The 22666-nt window shown below is 41.8% G+C and overlaps 1 protein-coding gene across 6 annotated transcripts in view; it reads left to right on the plus strand.

The window, feature by feature from the left end:
* The window catches only part of CHRDL1 (chordin like 1), a 127469-nt gene that overhangs the window by 90973 nt on the left and 13830 nt on the right, over nucleotides 1–22666 (plus strand). For 3 of the 6 annotated variants that reach the window (XM_081563752.1, XM_081563753.1, XM_081563755.1), the window contains 3 exons: nucleotides 10666–10733; nucleotides 18231–18399; nucleotides 21826–22020. In XM_081563752.1, coding sequence (XP_081419878.1) covers nucleotides 10666–10733; nucleotides 18231–18399; nucleotides 21826–22020 — 432 coding nt within the window. Of the gene's footprint in view, nucleotides 1–10665; nucleotides 10734–18230; nucleotides 18400–21825; nucleotides 22036–22666 lie in introns of all 6 variants that reach the window. The other 3 variants (XM_081563750.1, XM_081563749.1, XM_081563754.1) reach the window with 1 other exon arrangement.

A 22666-nucleotide genomic window follows, 5' to 3' on the forward strand; every position in this document is an offset into this window, starting at 1 on the left:
GAATTCATCTTCACATCCTTGCTGACAATCCCAGTCCTCTGAGGTCGTCATGTTCCTTCTTGGCATGTCTTTTATGTCTAGAATGTTTCTTTTAGACAGAAAGCCCTCAGACAGTGGATGAGACAGCACTGACTTTCATACTGAGTTTAACAAATTAATAGTGATGATTCCTAATTGGCCATCTGGGGTATCCTGTCAAGGTCAATAATGCCCTATCCCGTTGCTGGGCTGGAGGGTTTTTCATGTGTATATGAGTCTGGTTCTACAATAAAAATAAGAAATTCCCAGTGAAGCATTTCAGAGCAATTATTTCTTCATGGGTGGTTAAAGCCACTCTTCTTTCAGCCTTGGCCTTCCAACTGCTTCAAGGGATATACCATGACTGCTCAGAAACACACCACCGTGTATGCCCATTACTCTCATTAGAATAGACTTCATGAACACTTAGGCTCCAACATTTGTGGAAGTTAATCTGATTTGTTAACTGACAGTATAAACAGAGGAAAAAGAAACATCAGAAAGAAGAGTGATGTTAGGCAGAGGAGTCATATTTGAATACTACCTACACTGTAACTGTAAGAATTTATAAAGTCCATGTCTCCATGGCCCAGGCAAAGTGAACATTTGATATAATTATCCAGTTGGTTTAAGCTAATTGTTGGAATGACTCCATCCACTTTTTCCTTGTCTTTGGCTATTAAAATCAGACCCACATCTTCTGCTCCTACCAGGTAGTCCAGTCCTCTTTGGATGGGGCCGGGAAGCCAAAGTGGTATTCATGGAAAGAAGAAGGACCCTAAACTGATTGCTTTTCATTTCCAGGTTGACCAGGGAGTAAACAATGGTAGATCACTAAGTTTCCTTCTTCCATCCTGCTTGTTATTTTCCATTTTTGAAGGTGGTAGCACAGGACTCTATTTGGGTACTTGAATTTTTACCACTCGACTTTATGACTATGTAAATTGCACTGCCTCCCATAGGAGCAGTTATCTGTCCTCTCATGCATTACTTTAAGCAAAGAGAGAAAAAGAGGTTTAATTAAAATGCAAACTCCTTTTTTAAATAAAGATGAAAAGGGAGAGGGTACTAGCATAAAGATGAGAGAATCTAATCATTAGTTTAGAAGGAATGAGCTGAAGGAATCTGTCTGCAGCCATTTTTATTTTTTGGTATCTCCAGGACCCTGGCTTTAGAAATGAAATTATTCCCTTTCTATGTGTGGACATAAATTTTCTCTGTTAGGCTTCATTTTTTTTTTAATACAGGTGCTTTCTTTTGTTAAATGCATTGCATACTTGTGTGCTTAGTCACTCAGTCGTGTCTAACTCTTTGCAACCCCATAGATTGTAGCCCGCCAGGCTCCTCTGTCCATGGGATTCTCCAGGCAAGAATACTGGAGTGGGTTGCCATGCTTTCCTCCAGGGGATCTTCCTGACCCAAGGATCAAACCCACATCTCCTGTGTCTCCTGCATTGGAGGCGGGTTCTTTACCCTCTGAGCCATTGGGAAGCACACTTGTGAAGGTTCCTTAAGTTGGGTTTTCCCCACATGTGGGCTACTCTTGAGAAGAAGAAAGAAGAAATGGAGGGAAAGGATAGGAAGAAGAAGGAGGGTGAATAATAGCTAACACATATAACACAGTGTGCCAGGCACTGTCCTAAGCTCTTTGCATATACTAATTCATTTCATCCTCACAACCATATGGGTAGGTATTATTGTCTCCATTTTATAAAGAAGGAAACTGAAGCACAGATAGGTTCATTCATGTGCTCAAAGTCACACAGGTGAGAAGGGGCAGAGTCAGGATTTGGACCCAGGCATTCTGACTCCAGGTTGTTTTCTTTGCCATTATTACTATGCTGCCTCTCAGGTTGAGAGTGTGAAGCAACTTCAGGGACTCTTAAGTCTGAGGCTACTGGGAGGAGCAGACTTTGTGATTTCTCTGCTCCCAAGGGCCAGATATACTAACACTTCCAGAAGAGTCATTGGGACTACCCTGGGATGTAAAGACCCCATTTCTAACCATAAACATTGATCTGTTTAACCACATCTCCATTGAAAGAGCAGAATGTCGGTCATGGGCCATGTCTAACTAAGTTTCATTATTCCCTCTTTTATTATTCCTTCCTGCAAACATATGCACATTCTCACAATACATTTTTTTTTAAAACACACATTTCTGATTTTTCTGGATAATACTTTTGTACTCCCCTTCTGATTTGGCTTGCCACTGGTAACAGGAGTTCCCTCCTTGTCTGTGTCTTAGTATTTCTCGAGCAGGTATTTTGTTTAAAGTGCTAAGAGCTTAAAATTGACAGCTCAAACAGTTAAGTGCTTTATTTGACAGCAAGGTATTTTCTAAAAAAAAAAAAAAAAAGACTGTCCAAGAGGGATAGATAAAGAAGATGTGGTACATATACAGTGGAATATTACTCGGCCATTAAAAAGAATGAAATAATGCCATTTTATGCAACATTGATGGACTTAGAGATTGTCATACTGAGTGAAGTAAGTCAGACAGATATATGACATCCCTCATATGTGGAATCTAAAAAGAAATGATACAAGTGAACTCATTTACAAAACAGAAACAGACTCACAGACTTAGAGAATGAGCTTCATGGGGGAAAGGGTAGGGGAAAGGGATGGTTAGGGAGTTTAGGACGTGCATGTGCACACTGCTATATTTTAAATGGATAACCAACAAGGACCTCCTCTATAGCACAGGGAACACTGCTCAATGTTATATCCCAGCCTGGATGGGAGTGGGGTTTGGGGGAGAATGCGTACATGTATATGTATGGCTGAGTCCCTTCACTGTTCACCTGAAACTGTCATACCATTGTTTGTTAATGGACTATACCCCAATACAAAATAAGAAGTTTTTAAAAAGTGACTGTCCACCTTATGAGATACTAGAGCACACTTGCTCCCTCGCCACTGAATTTGTAGAATTAGATATTTGGCAGTAGCTCCCCATGCCTCCAACCAAGTCATCTGCTTCCATTCTCTTTTTCATCTCCAGCTTGGGTGTTGAGCACCGGCTATAAAGTGGCCCACCAGGGAACCTGGTACATAGTTACCTGGAGATTTCACGATCAGTTTTTTTCCTCTACTCACTCCCACTTTTCCTCAAAAACCCTTAGTTATTTGCCTGATTCTGCTGATTTCAACGTGTTCCTTGGAAAATGCAGAGATCAGTTTTCCTTGTCATGGAGATCACTTCCCCTTGTCTTGGAAATTCATTTACAATTTCTATTTGCCTTATGATTAGAGTAACCATGGAATTTTTCATCCAAACCAAGACACTTTTGAAAGTGAAAGAAGCAATCTTAACAATTATGCCTGCCAGCAAAACAGACATAAAACTGAGCTGTCCCAGATAAATGAGAATCTATGGGCACCCTATTTGTGATGAGTGTGGTTCAGAAGTGGCCACATGCTGGCGTAGTTTTGCTGTCTGAGGTTTATATTCATGGGTATCTCATAATCTCATTGTACACTTAGTCCTTTTGAGAAGACAAGGTTTACTTCTGTGACCTGCTCTGGCCAATCAGAGATTAATAGGAGCAATGGGAGTTATAAACAGTCTGAATTTTAGCCTAGCTCTTGACCATTTTTCAAATGCTTGTTCTCCATTTCTCTCATTACCAGAAAGCCAAGCCATTCCAACTCCATAGGGTACCACTCAGAGTATAATTGAGGTTTGAATAAACAACACATGTGGCTTTTAAGGTTAAATGAATATTGTTTGACATACAGTACACTAGAGTTGTTTTTCATTTTGGTTTTAAAAATTGGTTAAAATTACATCTTGGTGCTTCTCGGAATTAACTAGGATCCATCTGTCTCCATTAGAATCACTGTTTTCTGTTTTGTTTTGTTTTTAAAAACCCTTGGCTGAAAAAAGAAGCTTCCTCTCACTCAAGATAATTTGTCTGGTGATTAAGGAAAAAGGCAAAGAAATAAGTTTTTGGGGGCTTTGGTGCCTACTTTTTTCTTTTATGTCCTTATCTCTTAGATACATCTAAGGTGAAATATTTAAGATTGTAAATAGACAAACCTATTTTCAGCTCTCCAGATAGACCCTGCCCCAGTCTAAAACAACACTGATGTGAACATCTAAAAAGATAATTCAAATTTAACTATTTAGCTAGGTTTCATATATAGAATAATTAAAATGTTGAAACCTTTAGGGGCTACTTTAGAACAGGTAGCTCAGTGATAAAGAATCCGCCTGCCAAGTAGGAGACGAGGGTTGATTCCTGGGTTAGGAAGATCACTTGGAGAAAGGAATGGCAGCCCACTCCAGTATTCTTGACCTGGAGAATCCCATGGACAGAGGAGCCTGGTGGGCTTCAGTCCATGGGGTTGCAAAAGAGTCGGACATGACTGAGCAACTAAACAGCAACAACAGTAGAGCATTCTAGCTTAGAAAATGCCATTTTGAAGATTTTGAAAGCTCAAAGGCAACAAAAATACCAATAGTTTGTAGTTCCTACTTGAGAATACAGACATGCACGTGCACACACGCGCGCGCGCACACACACACACACACACACACACACACACACACACACACACAAGTAATGGCTCCAGTAGTTTAAATGAAGTGAAATCGTTCAAATTTAGGTACACATAACTGTCTGCAAATGCTTAGGTGGTTATGCCACATTCATCTGAATTTATATTACAACATATTTAATAGTCTGCATGACAATTGACTTGTCTCATTGCTTTGCCCTCTTGCCTCTCTGCTTATTTAACAGGGACTGTATGCTTCTATATTGCTTTAAGATTCTGTCTGGACTATTAAGTATTTAAAGACACTCTTTAAAAGCCTTTTTAAGACTCTAGGGTCTAAATGTAATAACTTGAACTTTTTAGAAGGTCATACTGAATAAACATTTCATGTCAATACCAATCATTAAATCTACATTTAAAAAGAGCATATGATGAGGAGAGCTACTCTCTCATTTTTCTTTTGTAATTTGTTCTCTTTTGGCTGCTTCAGTTCGGCTTGAAATCACCTACTATAGCATTTACATTTTGTTTTGCCATTTTGTTGGCAAATCTTTCCTGGTTTCAAATCTTCTCTCTGGTCCCATATTTTCATTTGGCTCAGGACATAACTTTGACCCTCTACTGCAGCCAAAACGTAACAAGTAAATCCAAGTGCATCCCCACTCAGTCACTGTCAAGAGCAGTGCCATACCCCGGCTCTCCTGACTTGCAACCCTAGAGACATTTTATACTTTCTCCTTTGCCTTCGTCTTCCGTTATCAAATCTTCCCTCAGGGTCTTATCATTTACATGTTATCTGCAGTAGTATGATTCACCCCTTCTTTGCTGTTTTCTCAATTCTCATGGCCTATTACATATTACTACAACAGCCTCCTGGTTGGCCTCCCAGATTCTAATTGCTCCCCAACCAGTCAACACTCCCTTGCTGGGATAAACTTCCACAAATATTACTTTTACCATAGGCACCTCTACATAAAAATCGGTAACACGATCAAATGTGAATTCTTTAGTGTATTTTTGAAGTTTCAGGAGAATTATTTACAACCCTGTTATCTCAACAACCCATCACCCTCTCTCCCTCCTTTTCTCTCTCTCCACCAGCCCCATTTCTCTTGTTTCACTTCTGAAGCTTCCACTCAAGCCACACCTTGCTTGCTGTGTCCACTATGTGACTTTCTATTTCCAAAACTCCAATCCTTTGTAAATGCCATTTCCTCCAGTTGGTGATCCCTTCTGCCCATGTGACTGTCTGTTTATAACCTGCAGTTGTTGTGTTTAGTTGCTCAGTCATGTCCAACTCTTTTGTGACCCCATGGACTGTAGACTGCCAGGCTCCTCTGTCCGTGGGATTTCCCAGCTAAGAATACTGGAGTGAGTTGCCATTTCCTTCTCCAGGGGATCTTCCTGAACCAGGGATCGAACCCTGCATTGCAGGCAGATTCTTTACTTCTAAGCCACCAGGGAAGCCCTACTTCTAAAAACATGACTTAACAATTCTTTGGGGATAGTTTCCATGATTATATCTGACTGTTCACTCCACACAGTTGATATCTTGTAAGCATATATATTTCATTTGCCTTTCCAGTTGTTACTCCATGTGTGTGTTTAGGCTCATCTGATTTCCATATTGGTTACCTGTCACCTCCAAACAGGCTGTAAATGTCTTGAAGGAAGGGTCCAGCCCTGATTTCCCTTCTCCTTCTGACTTAATATCAAGTTGTCTACCCAAGAAGCATTTGATATATGTTAACTGACTTTGGGGAGTTACTTTTTCTTTTTTAAAAATTTTACTGAAGTACCGTTGATTTACAATGTTGTGTTAATTTTTGCTATACAGCAAAGTGACTCAGTTATAGTCATGGCGCAGATGGTAAAGAATCCGCCTGCAATGCAGGAGACCTGGGTTTAATCCCTGGGTTTGGAAGATCCACTGGAAGAGGAACCCACTCCAGTATTCTTGCCTGGAGAATCCCATGGACAGGGCAGTCTGGCAGGCTACAGTCCATAGGGTCACAAAGAGTTGGACACGACTGAGCAACTAAGCACAGCATAGCACATATTCCTTTTCACATTCTTTTCATGGTTTATCTTAGGATATTGGATATAGTACCCCATGATATACAGTAGAACTTTGTTGTTTATCCACCCTATATATACTGTTTGTATCTGCTAATCTCAAAATCCCAATCTTTCTCTCCCCTAGCCCCCTCCCCCTTGGCAACCACAAGTCTGTTCCCTATCTGTGAATCTATTTCTGTTTCATAAATATATTCATTTGTGTTGCATTTTAGATTCCACATAACAGTGATATTGTATGGTATCTGTCTTCCTCTTTCTGACTTATTTACTTAGTATGATAATCTCTAGGTCCATCCATGTTGCCACAAATGGCATGATTTCATTCTTATTTTATGGCTGAGTAATATTTCATTGTATATATGTACCTCATCTTCTTTATCCATTCATCTGTGGATGGACATTTAGTTTGTCTCCATGTCTTGACTATTGTAAATAGTGCTGCTATGAACATAGGGTTTCGTGTATCTTCTCAAATTATAGCTTTATCTAGGTAAATGCCCAGGAGTGAGATTGCTGGATTATATGGTGACTATATTTTTAGTTTTTTGAGGAACCTCCATACTGGTTTTTATAGTGGCTGCACCAATTTACATTCCCATCAACTGTATAAGAGGGTTCGCTTTTCTCCACATCCTCTCCAACATTTAATTTTTTTTTTTTAATTTTAATTTTTATTTTTTTATTTTTTTTTTTATTTATAAATTTATTTATTTTAGTTGGGGGCCAATCACTTCACAACATTGCAATAGTTTTTGCCATACATTGACATGAATCAGCCATGGGTTTACATGTGTTCCCCCTCCTGGACCCCCCACCCACCTCCCTCCCCATCCCATCCTTCTGGATCATCCCATTGCCCCGGCCCTGAGCCCTTGTCTCATGCATCGAACATGGAATGGTGTTCTGTTTCACATATGATAATATACATGTTTCAATGCTATTCTCCCAGAACGTCCCACCCTCACCTTCTCCCTCAGAGTCCATAAAATTGTTCCATGCATCTGTGTCTCTTATTCTGTCTTGCATATAGGGTTCAACATTTAATATTTGTAGACATTTTAATGATGGCCATTGTGACTTGGGCATTATTTTTTGATATAAACAGATGTGAAAGCATCTTCACATTTACAAGGTTAGTTATGGTTTCCAAAGAGTCTGCATGTGGTCTTTGTCTGCCATCTTTACTCAGACATGAAATAACCAGGAAGAGGTAATTATGCTATTGGCTAAGCACTTAATTCTGTATATTTTACTGAAGTTCAATTCAGTGCATAAACTGAGCAGCTGATGTGTACCAGATCACTGACACCCACCCCAGAGCTTCTGACTTACTAGGTATGGGGTGGGATCCAAAATATTGCATTTCTAACAAGTTCCCAACTTATGCTGATGTTGCTGGTCTGGAGACCACACTTTGAGAACCAGTGATGTAGGCAACACAGAGGGAGGTCTAAGACATGGTCTCTTTAGGGATTTGCATTCTCTTTAGGGAGACGAGGCAGGCTCAGGAAACATTTAACAGCAGAAAATATTGTAAAGTGTTTTAGTATTCATTCATTCAAGAAATTGAGTAAGTACTAACTACATGCCCAGCCATGGGATTGGTTACATCAGTGAACATGATAGACAAAAATCCTTGTTCTCATAGGAAAATTTTAGTGGGAGGAAGCAGACAAGAAATAAAATACATATACCACAAGATACTCTTGAGTCTTAGAATGAAAAATCAAAGATGGGGGTAAGAAGTATCAGAGGGTATTTGAAATTTTAGATAGGTGGTCAGAGAAGGTCTCCTGATTCCATCATTTGATGAGTATTTATTGAGTGACTATTATGTATCAGGTACTGTTATAGATCATGGTGATACATCCATGAATAACACAAATAATAAACAGGACAGGTCCTTGTAGAATGAATATACTTATTTGGGAGCAGGGAAATCTGGAATTCAGGGTGTTAGCTCTCGTTGACTGATTATGTGAGTGAGTGGCTCCTTGCCCTCTCTGAGCCTTGGTTTCTCTACCTGTTAAATGGAACTGTTGGACAAAATTTCAAAATAGATGAAGTCCTATACATCTGTAAGGCTACGGATGCTAAGTCCTTTTTTGTGCAGTCGCTAAGTCATGTCCGACTCTTTGTGACCCCATGGACTACAGCATGCCAGACTTCCCTGTCCTCCACTATCTCCTGGAGTTTGCTTAAGTTCATGTCCATTGAGTTGGTGATGCTATCTAACCATCTCATCCTGTGCCACCCTCTGCTCCTTTTGCCTTCAATCTTTCCCAGGATCAAGGTCTTTTCCAATTAGTCGGCACTTCACATCAGGTGGCCGAAGTAGTGGAGCAGGGTTGATTAACTTTAGGATTGACTGATTTGGATTTCCTTTCAGTCCAAGGGACTCTCAAGAGGCTTCTCCAGCACCACAGTTCAAAAATACCAATTCTTTGGCACTCAGCCTTCTTTATTGTCCAACTCTCACATTTGTACATAACTATTGGAAAAACCACAGTTTTGACTATAAGGACCTAAGTCCTTTAGGCAATAAGAAATATGTAAGAGTACTTGAAGAAGGCTTTGCAGAAGAGGAAAAACTGAATGTTTTTCATAGTCATATAAGAGTTCTGAGGTGTGGGAGATGGGAAGGTAATTTCAGAAGAATAATATGAGCAGAACCGTGGAAGCAAGAATTGGAGCCACAGGTTCACTGAAGAGTAAGGAGGTCAAAGGGATCTCATTGTAGAGTAGCTGAGATAGTTGGATAGGAGGTAGATGCTCAGTAAAGATGAGGTGGGGGCTGGTTATAGAGAGTCTTACATGGGAACCTACTGAGGATTTTTTTTTGTATCAGAAAACGTTACCATTATATAGTCAAAGTGGTGTTTTAGGAAGATAAACCTAGAAATCACAGTTAAGTCTTCAACATTCAAAATTTTTTTCCAAGAGATGATCTTTGAATCATGGAGGGTTAAAGCCATGCTTTGTTTTATGTCGCTGCTCAATGATAATATTGGTATCAAATGAATTTTGAGGTCTTTTTCCAGCCCTAAACCAGTAAAAGTACTTGAACCAGTAACATGTTACTCATTAGAGTTAGGTTTTGAAAGCTTGGGAGATTAATTAGAATATAAAATTCTTAATGTTTATACATTTTTGTATTCCTTGTTGTCCCATGAGATATATGGTTGAATAAATACTGGGTTTATCTTCAACCAGGTACACTCTCTCTCTCTCTCTCTCTCTCTCTCACACACACACACACACACACACACAAATAGTACTCATTTAGAGTGATGCAAGTATCTCTAAGACTAAGCTCTTCCCATCTGCTTACTTGGACGTAGATAACACATTGCAATATTTTTGGAAATTATTCTCTTATTTTTTTATATTTAATTAGCTGAGGAATATCCGTATCGGTTGTACATTTGCCTTTCTCAAGGCTGAAAGTAGAATCTTTATCCTAAAAGCAATTAGTCTAGAAGGAACTAAAATGATAGGGGTTCACTGTTCAAAACTTGGGTTGTGGAGACCCAGAGAAAGGTGTCTCAGGCAAAAATAGAAGATACGGGTTGTGTAAACACTCTGACCACAGCAAGTTTTACATTAACTTTCAGATCAAGTTATACCTTCTCAGAGACATGATAGTGAATTTAACAAATCATGACAGACCAAATTCACAAAACTCTCGTTCTTTAAGAGTAGTTTAAACACAAGTTGAATATGACCTGTAAAATACTTAACTGTCTTTGGAATAAAATAAGCAGAAGTGACATGATGGCTATATTACAGTGGAAAGTGATGATTTTCCCTTTCATTTTCCAAATTCTGTGTAATATTGCTGGATGGTCTATTTTAGAAAGTGGCAACTTTCTTTGAAGTTGTCTTGAAAAATGAGGCACACCCGGGCAGAAGTCTTTCAGCCTTGCTGTTTGAAGAACAGCCACGATGGCTACAATGTCTAAAGAACTTTGGGATCATAGAACCCAAAAGGTTACTGGGTCACAAGGGTGATATTTCTCCCTTCTATGTATGTATGATTCTTTATTTCTTTTTAATAAACAGGGGATGGAGAGTTGTCGTGGGAACATTCTGATGGTGATATCTTCAGGCAACCTGCCAACAGAGAAGCAGTAAGTGTGAATAGCTCAAATAATTCAAGACTTCACAGCATCAGGCCAGACTGCCCTCCCTCCATGGCTCCTGTCCCAGAAATTCCATAAAAGGGCCTATCTCTAACACCATTTTTTGTCCCTGTCCTGGGAAATTTGAATGCCATCATCACCCACCTGGAACCATTTAAGTGTGTTGTGTAATTGGTAACCAAGGCCAGGACATGAATACAAAGAAATCACAGCCCAGACCTTAGGCACCCTTCATCTAAATTAGAAGTCATCCTTTTGGGATGACTTGCCAAATATTTGTCTTCTGTAAGGAAGGCAAATCACTACTCCTAGCTCAACAGTGAGGACCTTTTGTGGGATTGCAAGGTAGGTCAGCCTATCCTTTGGGCATAGGTACCTTGGACATGTTCACATAAACCCTTCCCTAAGTTGTAGGCTCTCAGTCATACAGCTGGAAGAGAGGTAGGGTATCAGCCAGATTCCCTTCCTCTACCTGCAGCATCTTCTCATTTCCCCTCTTGGTGCTAATCTCAGACTAACTCTTAGGAGTGGTCATCTCTCTCTATGTATAGTTGTAGCATCTCTTATTCCTTTTTATTTTGAAATAATTAACAAGAAAGAAACCCTCCAATAAATATATGTTTAAGTACAGTGACACTCCAATTCTCTAAAAATCAGAAAAGGAGATGGTCCAGTTCAAATGATCTATCATATTTTGGGGCTTTATATATAGAGTCCATATGGGATTTTATGAAATCATGAATGTGCAACTTTTGAAAATGGTAAAGCATTATAGAATTTAAAGAATCTTTAAACATGTATATTATCATATGTGAAACAGAACACCATTCCATGTTCGATGCATGTGACAAGGGCTCAGGGCCGGGGCAATGGGATGATCCAGAAGGATGGGATGGGGAGGGAGGTGGGTGGGGAGTCCAGGAAGGGGAACATATGTAAACCCATGGCTGATTCATGTCAATGTATGGCAAAAACTATTACAATATTGTAAAGTAATTAGCCCCCAACTAAAATAAATAAATTTATTTAAAAAATAAAAATAAAAAAATAAAGAATCTTTAATTTAATAAAAAATGTTCAAAAAGTACAAAATGAACGAAGGTATTCATTGCACATAAATGGGCATTCATCATGCCCTTGTACAATAGAAGTATGTGTGCTCAGTCGCTTCAGTTGCGTCTGACTCTTTGTGGCCCCATGGACTGTAGCCCACCAGGCTCCTCTGTTCATGGGATTTCCCAGGAAAGAATACTGAAGTGGGTTGCAATTTCCTCCTCCAGGGGATCTTCCTGACCCAGGGATCGAACCCACATCTCTTGTGTCTTCTGCATTGGCAGGTGGATTCTTTACTGCTAGCGCCACCTGGAAAGCCCACAAGAGAAGTAAAACAGAGCAGTTAATGTAGAATTATTTTCATAAAAGCAAGACAAAAGGAGACAACCTACAGGCTATCTCTAGGAGCTTGGTTAAATAAACCCAACCTATGGGACATCATACAGTTGTTAAAAAGAATGTGGTACTGAACATAAAAATGCAGTAAAGTGAAGGGAGTGCCAAGATATAGTCTGTAAACAAACAACATGCAGGATACAGTGTATACTGTCATTTACTTCTGTAAAAATTGTGCGTATATGTAAATACATATTAAAAGATCTAGAAGGTCATATACCAAGGTATTAAGAGTGATACTCCAAAAGGGGTGCAAGTGGGCAAGAGGAAAGGTGCGTGTGTTTTCTATGCTCAGTCACTTCAGTCGTGTCCAACTCTTTGAGACCCCATGGACTATAGCCCGCCAGGCTTCTCTGTCCTTGGGATTCTTGAGGCAAGGATGCTGGAGTGGGTTGCCATGCCCTCCTCCAGGGGCTCTTCCCAACGCGGGGATCGAACCAGTGCCTCTTAGGTCTCCTTCATTGGCAGGTGGGTTCTTTAACACTAGCGCCACCTTTGTATTGTATCTTCTGTATTATTTGATATATTTCAATGAGCATGAATTAGTTTTATAATAAATTTAAATGATTTTGAAAACTTTAGGAATTAGTTCTCAACAAACATTGGATATAAGGTAAGGAGTTATAGGTCAGGCCCAAGAACCGTGAGGGTGCAGAGAAGGTGTTGATCCAGGACCTAATAAAATGATGAGTACCAACATTTCAGTGTGGCTAAGGCCATCACCTGCGCCACTTCTGACTTCATGTCCCCAGCTTGCCAATGCCCTCAGCAGTGAGATTAAAGGATTTGCATTTGTTTTATTGCCTAGTCATATTCTTTTCAAGACATTCCTGTTTCCAAATGAGTGGAGAAGGATTTGTGGGTGGAGTGGAGAATAATACTCTGGATGTCTCAAAAAAACAGCACTCCTGCAAGACAGAGTGGGCTTTCCAGTTTGTAGGTTCCTATAGACCCCCAAGGAAGGATTTTCTCCATCCAGCAATATACCAGCTTTACACTAAGTGAGATTCCTTCCAGATTCTGATAGGAGAGGATATCAGTCTCCCTGTTCTGTGTTGTGAACTTCACCTTTTTCTCAGCCCCAATATTTTTTTATCATGGTAGGAAATTGAGAGTGGCTAAGTTAGTCACTGCCAGCCAGATGCCATTCTAAGCCAAATTTAGGTCTCAGTCACCTTAAGCTGGGTGCCTTAGCCCCCAACACTAAGCACTGTGGCCCACTTGGTGGTCTTGCTGGTAAGGCCATTAAGTTTCATTTCTTCTTGTCTTCATCACAGGCTAACCCCACCTCCATTGTTGTATTTTAGCCTCATTTCATTGTTCTTCTTAAACTGCTAGTCACAGGACTGGACTTAATCTGATACTTCCCATAGCAAAAAAAGGTCAGATATAGAAGGATATTGAAAGAGTTATAGATTTTCAAAGGAGGTCAGACCTATCTTTAGAAACAAATATTTGGGCCTGGTAGGCCAGAATGTCCAGATGGTTCCACTTTATTATAAATAAATATTTTCCTTTGTTCTACAAGGGATAGATACTGTGGGATATGATTTAAATAATAAATAGCATCTGTAGTAACAGAAAAGTATGTACCTGGCACATAGTAGGCACCCAATAAATATGTGTTGAATGAATGGGCATGGAAGGTGGAGTAAAATGCATGTGTGTATGTTGTAAAGGTGGAGGACGGACTGTTCCTTAATGTTGATTCATAGGAGTTTGCCCCAAATCAGAGAGAAATTCTTCAAACTTATTAGAAGGTAAGAGAATCCCTTCTGAATACCCTTTGCAGGCCCATGGGAGGGAAAGAAGGGCAACCCTAACAACACATCTCCTTCTTTGTGGGTTTTTTTTTTTGCATTGCCCTGTGTGGCTTATAGGATCTTAGTTCTCTGACAAGGCATGGAACCCATGCCCCTTGCATTGGAAGCTTGGAATCCTAACCACTGGACTGTCAGGGAAGTCCCAACAACACATTTCTGATTGGGTAGATGGTGCTCTTTAGTAGACTGTTCCTATTCCCAGGGAACCATCACAACCTTGGGTCAACAGAAACAGAGCTGATTGGTTTATTTTGCCAAGTGGGCTGAAAACCCTCAGTTTACCAAGTTTTACAAAATGCACAAGTAGGAGAACCTGCGATTCAGTGATGACTCCTTTGTAAAAACTTAAAATGGTTTCCGTTTGATTTCCAGCTGATAACTTTATATAAACTGGTCCTTGTTCCATCAGGGGAAATGTGTGTGTATGTGTGTGTGTGTGTGGTATGTGAGTAGAGAGAAGTAGCCATAGTGTGGAGAGCCGAAACATGAAAGCAAGCATAATTTTGTTTTGGACAAACAGCCAAACTCTGATTTTGCCCCCAATAGATTACTCAGAGATTTACCATCACAAGTTCTTACCAAAAGTGAAAGAATTTTGGATACAAACAATGTGAAGCACATTAAAAATCCGTGTCTCATTCACATTGTCAGAACAGTGCTCTGGATAGGAAACTGGCCTAAGTGTCTCCCAGACGGGGATAGTACTAGGTTACTCGTGACTAAGATGTCATGTGCTCATGGCTCTGTGGATTAGAAGACATTCAGAAACATTTTTCAAATTAAACTTTTTCTTCTGGGATTAAACTTTTTCTTCTGTGTAGGCTCACTTGCAACAATAAGAGATAACGCAGAGAGATGGTGTGTGCCCTTTACCCAGTTTCCCCAATGAGGTCTGCACTGTGTGCATGCATCCTCAGTCATGTCTGATTCTTTGCGGCCCCATGGACTGTAGCCTGCCAGGCTCCTCTGTCCATGGAATTTCCCAGGCAAGGATACTCCAAGAGTGGGGTGCCATTTCCTGCATGTTCATGCTAAATTGCTTCAGTCGTGCCCAATTCTTTGCAACCCCATGGACTGTAGCCTGCTAGGCTCCTCTGTCCATTGGATTCTCTAAGCAAAAATTCTGGAGTGGGTTGCCACATCCTCCTCCAGAGGATCTTCCCAACCCATGGATCGAACCTGCAGGCAGATTCCGTAGCACACACAGTGAGTGCACTTGCAAAACTAGCACAGACACAGAAACATGAAGGCACTTCCAAGGCCATTTCTACACTTTCATGTTTTCCTGTCTCTGCCAAAAAAAGCCCATATATCTTAGACGTTGGAACAAGCCAAGAAGAAATTCCCGGGTAGCTTCTACCATGGCGGGGGATTTTCCAACACCCGGAAAGAACTGTGTAACAGCCAGCTCAGAAGCCCGAGATATTTGTCAGTCCTGCAAGTCAGTAAATCAAATAATACCAAAATATTGAGCAGAAGAAAACAAAGCCTCGCTATGTGATCCTTTCTACCTAACTGGTTTTGACCTGCTTCCTCAAGCAGCCTATTATTCAAGGCCTGGTTTTAAAGATAAGCTCCAATTTCACTTACAACTCCAAGGTGTTAATGCCTCTTTCTCCTTCCTGGTAAGTTCCAAGGTCACACAGGCCTCTGGTAAGCCTCTTTCGTTTGTTCAAGGGAACGACTCTTAAAGAGCCATTACTCCTAAATCAAAATCACACATCACCACCCCTACCCTGGGGCCAAAACAGAAGATCCTTTATGTCAGTGATTCTCAACCTGGGCTTCACATTATGGTCCCGTGAGGAGTGTCTCAAGACCTCGTTGCCCAGGCCTTACCCAGGACCAATTCAATCAAAATCCTTGGGGGTGGGATCAGTATTTTTACGGCTCCCCAGGTGATTCTCTGTGCAGCCAAGGTGGAGACCAGTGGTGTCTGTGGTTGTGAACGGCTGTAGCAGACTTCTATATAGGAGAGAGTTTTTCTTTGCAGTAGCTTTTAAGCAAATATTTGTGGATCCTGAGCTTAACCAGATATGATCTCTCTCACGTCCTCCTCCTGTTAGCCTTCCTCTCTCCTGCCCTGCTCTCCCACTCTTCTGCCATCTCCCAAAACTCGGCCTTCACTCTAGCCCCAAATTAAGTCCTTCTTCTTCTTGGCCTCAGTTTCTCTGTCTGTAAAACAAGTCTTAAATGAGATGAGGTTTGGGGAGGGCTGGGCTGGCCTCTGATCAAAACCCCTGAGGTTTGTGTGTGTGTGTGTCATGAATCATTTTTCTACCCTTATCATATGTCCAGGGTCTGAGTCCCTGGTACCGAGCTTTTCATTTTGTGTTCACCCGCATGAATCAGAGAACTCCTTGTACTTGCAGCTTATCCTGGGTCAGCAATCTTCTCTCTCAAATTCTAGCCCCATTGAACCCCCTCCTTTCGGCATCAGTAGGACACCCACCAGCCAAACTGTCCTCTCTTTGGCAACTGTATTCCTTTGGCAAAACTTTACCAAACTCTAGAAAGGACAGAACAGTCTGTAATGGCCTTTTTGGAATGTGAGTTGGTTGTGGCAGAAAAAGACATATGAGCCATTGTGGGAATGAAAAATATTTGCCTGAGAATACTGTCTGTGTGCATGATAATAAATTGATGCAAATTCTTATTGTGTGAGTTTTTATAGCAATGTACCAGCATGGGCTTTTCTTGGATATAGGATTAATGTTCTCTTTCTCTTACTCCAGCTCCTGTTAACTCTCTCCTTCTCCCACCAAGGCCTTCCCACCCCCTAACCAGGAGAGTAATAATAATTCCCAAAGCTAAATTTGCTACATAAGTATCTATGGAGCATAACTATAATAAATGTTTTATGGGATGGTGGGATCAGGGGACCCCATAACTACCATCTCATTGTCCCCTGCTATTTCTGTCATTGAATATAAGGATCTTCCTTTTTAGTTGCCTGGTGCTTTCATGGGATCCCCTTTCTCTTACCCCTGACAATTACCCCCAAAACACACTATTATTTGGTTCTAAGCCTTAAGGTTGTAGTCTTTGTCCATTCCATTCTCCTCTACCCCTATTCTACTTCATCTCCTGGATGAGGGGTGCATAGAAGAATATGGACTCGTCATGTGTCTTGGACCCTTGCTGAAAGAGCAATGATGGAGTCATTTGTACTATAAGACTCTAAGCTTTCATGAGGGACCACAGCTTTCCCTGATCCATTCAACAAGGCTTTGATGTGCACCTTCTAGAGGCTGGAGACTATTTTAAGGCACTGGAGATACAACAGTGGATACAGCAAAGTCTTCACCTCTGGAGCTGACATTCTAGGATCATCCTACACAATCAATGCTTCTGTTCCTAAAACGTCTGGGGTATCTGTGCCCTGCTCTGTGACCTCATCTCATTGCCTGTGTCTGCCTGCATGTCAGTACCTCTCATCCAGATGAGACTTGCCTCCTGCCTCTTCCTCCTATCCAGTTCACCCTACACATTATCAGGACTCAGTGTTTTGAAACACACCTTTGATTTCCGCCCCCCCATACTTAAAAAAAAAAATCCCTGAAAGACTTCTACACCCTCACCTCTATTGCCTACCAAATAAAGTCCTCGCCCCTTAGCCTGTCATTTCAAGTCCTCCATGATCTGGCTGTAACCCACTTTTGGAATGTTATCCTCCAACTGTTCCCTTTTATGGATTCTATGTTCTCTGCTACAACTTGGAAATCTCTGCCTGAAATACTCCTCACCAAGTCCGCCTGTAAAAAGTCTACTTACCCTTCGTGGCCCAGGTCACAAACTCTACCCGATGACAAGCTCTCTGTCTTGGTCTTAATTTGCACAGCATTTTATCCTTCTCCTTTGTCCTCTATCACACTCTGCTTTATATTGCAGGCAACAATCTAACTTTTTAAACCCAAAGGTGAGATTCTTGGGAACAAGAAAGATACTTTTACCCTGGGGGATTATTTTCTCCCTCCAGGCTAGTCTGTGAATCTAGTCTAGTCTCCTACCAGGGGAGAGACATCTCAGCATGCTACCCATGCTGTTCATCCTACACATCCCAATGTCTCTATTGGATTTGGGTGGACATGGAGTTAAGATCAGAGCTCATCACCAAAACTCATCAAACAGCCTCTAAGGTAGCTAGATCCATGTCGGTCTCCTCATGGGCATAATCGGAGGAGGCTCAGTTTGTCCTTTTGTCATTTCACAGAGGCATTCTTACCACCGCTCACACTATGATCCTCCACCGAGCCGGCAGGCTGGAGGTCTGCCCCGCTTTCCCGGGGCCAGAAGTCACCGGGGAGCACTCATGGATTCGCAGCAAGCCTCGGGGACCATCGTGCAGATCGTCATCAATAACAAACACAAGCATGGACAAGGTAAGGGACAGGCTTCTTTGGTACCACACCCAGTCGGGGCCTCAGCAGCCCCAGTCTTTGGAGGGCTGGAGCTGGGAAAGGACCCTTTATCCCATGCATATCAGACATTCCCACATGGATCACTTACCATCCAGTCTACCACGCCAGTGTGGACAAGCAGCTCCAGGGGACTGTCAGTCCAAAGGCCATAGTTTATATTTCAAGCATAGCTGTCCTTACTTAAGGACAAAAGGTGAGAAAGCAGTGAATCTAATGCACCATCCAGCATTTTATCCCTTGCCCCTGGGGGTTGAAAGTCGTTTGGGAAAGTTCACTAGGGCTTTAACAAGATGAAAGGTGGTTTGTTTTCCAGCCGGACACCCAATCTTCAAAGGTACTCAGCTCTAAATGCTTCTAAATTTCTCATCCGAACCTTAGAAATAGCAATTCTTACCCCTTGTAGCCCCAGCTTCTCCTGGGACTCTTGTTGAAGGTGCTTATTCCAAGCTCCACACGCAGGGATTCTAATTCATAGGAGGAGATTATGCTTAGAAATGAGCAATCCAGTGAGAAATCCAGAAACCTCCTGGCTGAGCCACAGACAGACTGATTAGGTTAGTACCACCATGTAGCCCACTCGGATGACCAGCTGACTACAGCAGGCACCCACACGAATCCACGGCCCCGTTCCCTCCTGCACATAGTTCTCCACTGAGATCCTGCACCGCACCTCCCTACCCCACCAGTATTGGGGTGGGGGAAGAAATTCAATCAAACAATTGACTGCTTCTTACTTTTCTAGGCATCCTGTCAACCAGCTCGTCAGAGCAAAAGCTCAGCTGGTTCCTTATTATGAAACCACGAACATGTTTTGTTTCCTTTAAAAGAAAAACAAATCAAAGGCAGTTCTCTGAATGGGTTAAAAGTAATAAATTATTAAACCAAATGATTGAATAACATGGGTGAAAAACAATCCATTAAAAGAACCCCTTCTATAAATCTCAACAAAGCTAGTCAGGCCAAAGCTAGTTGATCACATCTGTTACTAGTTAGATGTAAATTTCAGATTACAAATTTTAAAAAAATTTAATTGCTTTTGAAACTAAGAGGCTTAAAAGAACATTCAAAATAAAACTCTTAATAAAAAATGGTGATGTATTAGCAGAATTGGAAATATTTACTATTGATCTGGGTTTGATTTGAAATTTATTATTTTGAAATTCCAAGGCATTCTGATATGAATTTATGAAAGGAGGAGGAGGAGTTTAGGTAAAGATGCAGTTTGATTTTTAATCCTAAATTGCCTTGAATAGATTCCATTTGCTCTGAAAGAATTTCAAAGTCTTAAAAAACAGGAGGGGAAATGGACTTTGAAAAATCCTAAATCCCATAATTTCCACAGACCTCTTCACTTTCAGGGCAGAGGCTCATCCCTTCATTTCTCCATGGCCTACAAAAGCCCCAGCTGGTTTACATTTATTTGTTACCCCCATTGATTTGGACTCAGCCGTTCTCTCCTGACCTTTTCCTATTATAGTTCATTGGAGAGTCACTTGTCCCCACCTCCAACTCCCAACGCCCCAGCTGGATGACTCAAAATCATCTTGAGAATTTGTTGGTGAGGAGAAGGCTGCATTTTACCCTAGAGAATCGATCTCACTGTATTTCCCCTTCAGAGTGTAGGCTCTCACCTAGTCTGGATGATTCCCCTAATCCCAATGTTTAGGGGAGAGGTAACCTGGCTCTGCATCACTGTGGGTCCTGCCTGCCCTGTTCCTATCCCTCCTGCTGACAGCATACTCCTCTGAGATATATCTCCTCTGTCCCTTGCTAGACCCCAAGAGGAGAAACAATAAGACCCCATCATTCTTGAGTCCAGCCTAAATTTTCCTGAAGCAGAGTCTGCACCCACCTGATCACATTGTCCAGAAGGGAATGCCACTGTCTGGGGAGGAGAGAGAAGAGGGGTGGACGGGAGAGAGAACAACACATCTGGTCCATCTTGTCCTGTGATTCCATCCTCACTTTATCTCTCTGTAGTTCGGTTCCTCTCTGGTTTAGGTTCTTCGAAATCTTTACATAGATTGACCTGTTAGAGTGCCCAGTACTCTAGCAGCTCTTGCAGAGGATAGGAAAAGGCAGCCAACATCGTCCATATTTCCTAATGTGACCCAGTGGACTTGATGAGAAAGAAATAGCCCAGTGAGTCATCCTTCTGAGGCCATTGTCTCGCAGCCAAATCAGTCAGTTCCTAGAAACGCCCCAAGTGGGGCTCCTTCTCCCACCCTCGCCCTGCCTTAAGTGATAGGACCCACCCTAGAGATGTTGTTGATTTCAATGCCTACAGGTCTCCCCGGGTATGATGAGGTGATGGGAATAATGAGAAACACACCCAGTCCCCGTCATGGCTGGAAATCTCCAGAATGTCTCAGCACTTTCCAAAAGGAGAGAGCTCATTCTCAGACTTCCCTGTTTGCAGCATGGGCAGGTCTTACACCGGAGCCTAGCTCTGTGCCTTACCTTAGGAGTCAGATATGTTTTGGTTGGTTTGCACTGAAGGTTGTTCCTCTGACCCTTTCCCTTCATAGGCCCCACAGCCTGCAGCCCAAATGCTTGTTCTTGCAAGCCCTCCCCCCCAAAAAAACATAGATCTGGTGACTTCTCTTCCACTCAGTAAATGTGAGACCACCAAAGGGTAGCTGGAGGGCAGGCAGTGATTCACTGTAGCCACATCTCTACAGCCACTATGAAGAGATGCAATATTGCCAGAAGATTAGAGGCAAAAAAGGCTACCTTCCACCATTTACCCAGGAGGGGTGGGTCCTTTCCCTCTCAATCTTGTCTCAGCACCTTCTTCCCCATGTCAGAGAGTAAGCTAGCACTATTAATCTCCATACCCACCTGTGTTACTAGATCAGATTCTCACAGCATTTGACCTTCTGAAGGGATTTGCTTCAGGATCTGGAAAAACTCGGCACTTTGAGAAGAGCAGTAGTGTTTGCTTCTAGCCTCCCTGGGCAGCAAACCTTCCTGGGAGATTTTCATGCCTAGAAGCACATCCACTTGGGCCATCCCAATCCTCTATGGAACTGCAGGTCTGAATGCAGCATTCTAGCAGAGATTCCTTATCAGACACCCAGGACACATAGAACTCTGCTTTCATGCATCCATTCATTCCTCCATTTAGAAGATATTTATTGATGGCCTACTATGTGTCAGGCCCTTGTGGGCATCCAGAGGCCTGTTGAAGATCTGGAATAATTGCTGACAGTGGAACAAGGCCCACACTCCTTTTGGTTACAGAAGCTGCTCTGTGAACCTATCTCTATGGCCACGACAAGAATGAAGGATGCTTGATGTCGTAAGGGGTTTAGGGCTTGGGCTCTGAGTACAGGGGCCCATTTCAGCTCCCTAGCCTTTAATTTCCAGTCCTGCGTTCTCTTCCAGTGTGTGTTTCCAATGGAAAGACCTATTCCCATGGCGAGTCCTGGCACCCAAACCTCCGGGCATTTGGCATTGTGGAGTGTGTGCTGTGCACTTGTAATGTCACCAAGCAAGAGTGCAAGAAAATCCACTGCCCCAATCGATACCCCTGCAAGTATCCTCAAAAAATAGACGGAAAGTGCTGCAAGGTGTGTCCAGGTAAAAAGGCAAAAGGTGCGTTGGTTGGAAGCCCTGCCTTTGATTGACCAAGATTCCCCACATAGTCATCCTCAATGTTCTTTGAGCATCAGAAACCTGCCATATAATTGTAATGGTAATAGTTCTACTAATAGCTAATAAGGAGCTACATTCACTCCCCTTTTGAGGGGCTGATAAGGTGGTTGCTTAGAAGAAATTAACTTACCAGAAATTGGCTGGGGATTTGCTTGTGTCTACCACACCTCTGAACCCATGTAGCCATAAGGACCGAACTTAAACCTTGCTTTTCTAAATCCTAGAGAAGTTAGGTTGTTGTGATTATTAGGAATGACAATAGCCCCCTTCGTTAATATCACCATTTAACTTGTCAAAGCACAATTACCTCCATTTTCTCTTGCAGACAGGACTAGAAATGGGTGAGGTACAATGGAAGGAGAGTGGGTTCTGGTCCTAAGCTGCAGTGTGACTTTGGAAATGTGCCAGATCAGTTGATATCCAAGCTTCCTTCCAATATTAAAATCCTATGATAGTATCTTTTCTTTATTAAAGAAAAGAAAATTAAGGTGTATAAAGTGAAGTGACTTGCCCAGAGTCACAGAAATAGATAATAAAACCAAGGCTTGGAACCCAGGTTGCTTCCAGCCCA

The sequence above is a fragment of the Giraffa tippelskirchi genome, chromosome X, assembly GCF_054371585.1.
Source record: "Giraffa tippelskirchi isolate mGirTip1 chromosome X, T2T-mGirTip1v1.2.pri, whole genome shotgun sequence".
Classification (NCBI taxonomy): Eukaryota; Metazoa; Chordata; class Mammalia; order Artiodactyla; family Giraffidae; genus Giraffa; species Giraffa tippelskirchi.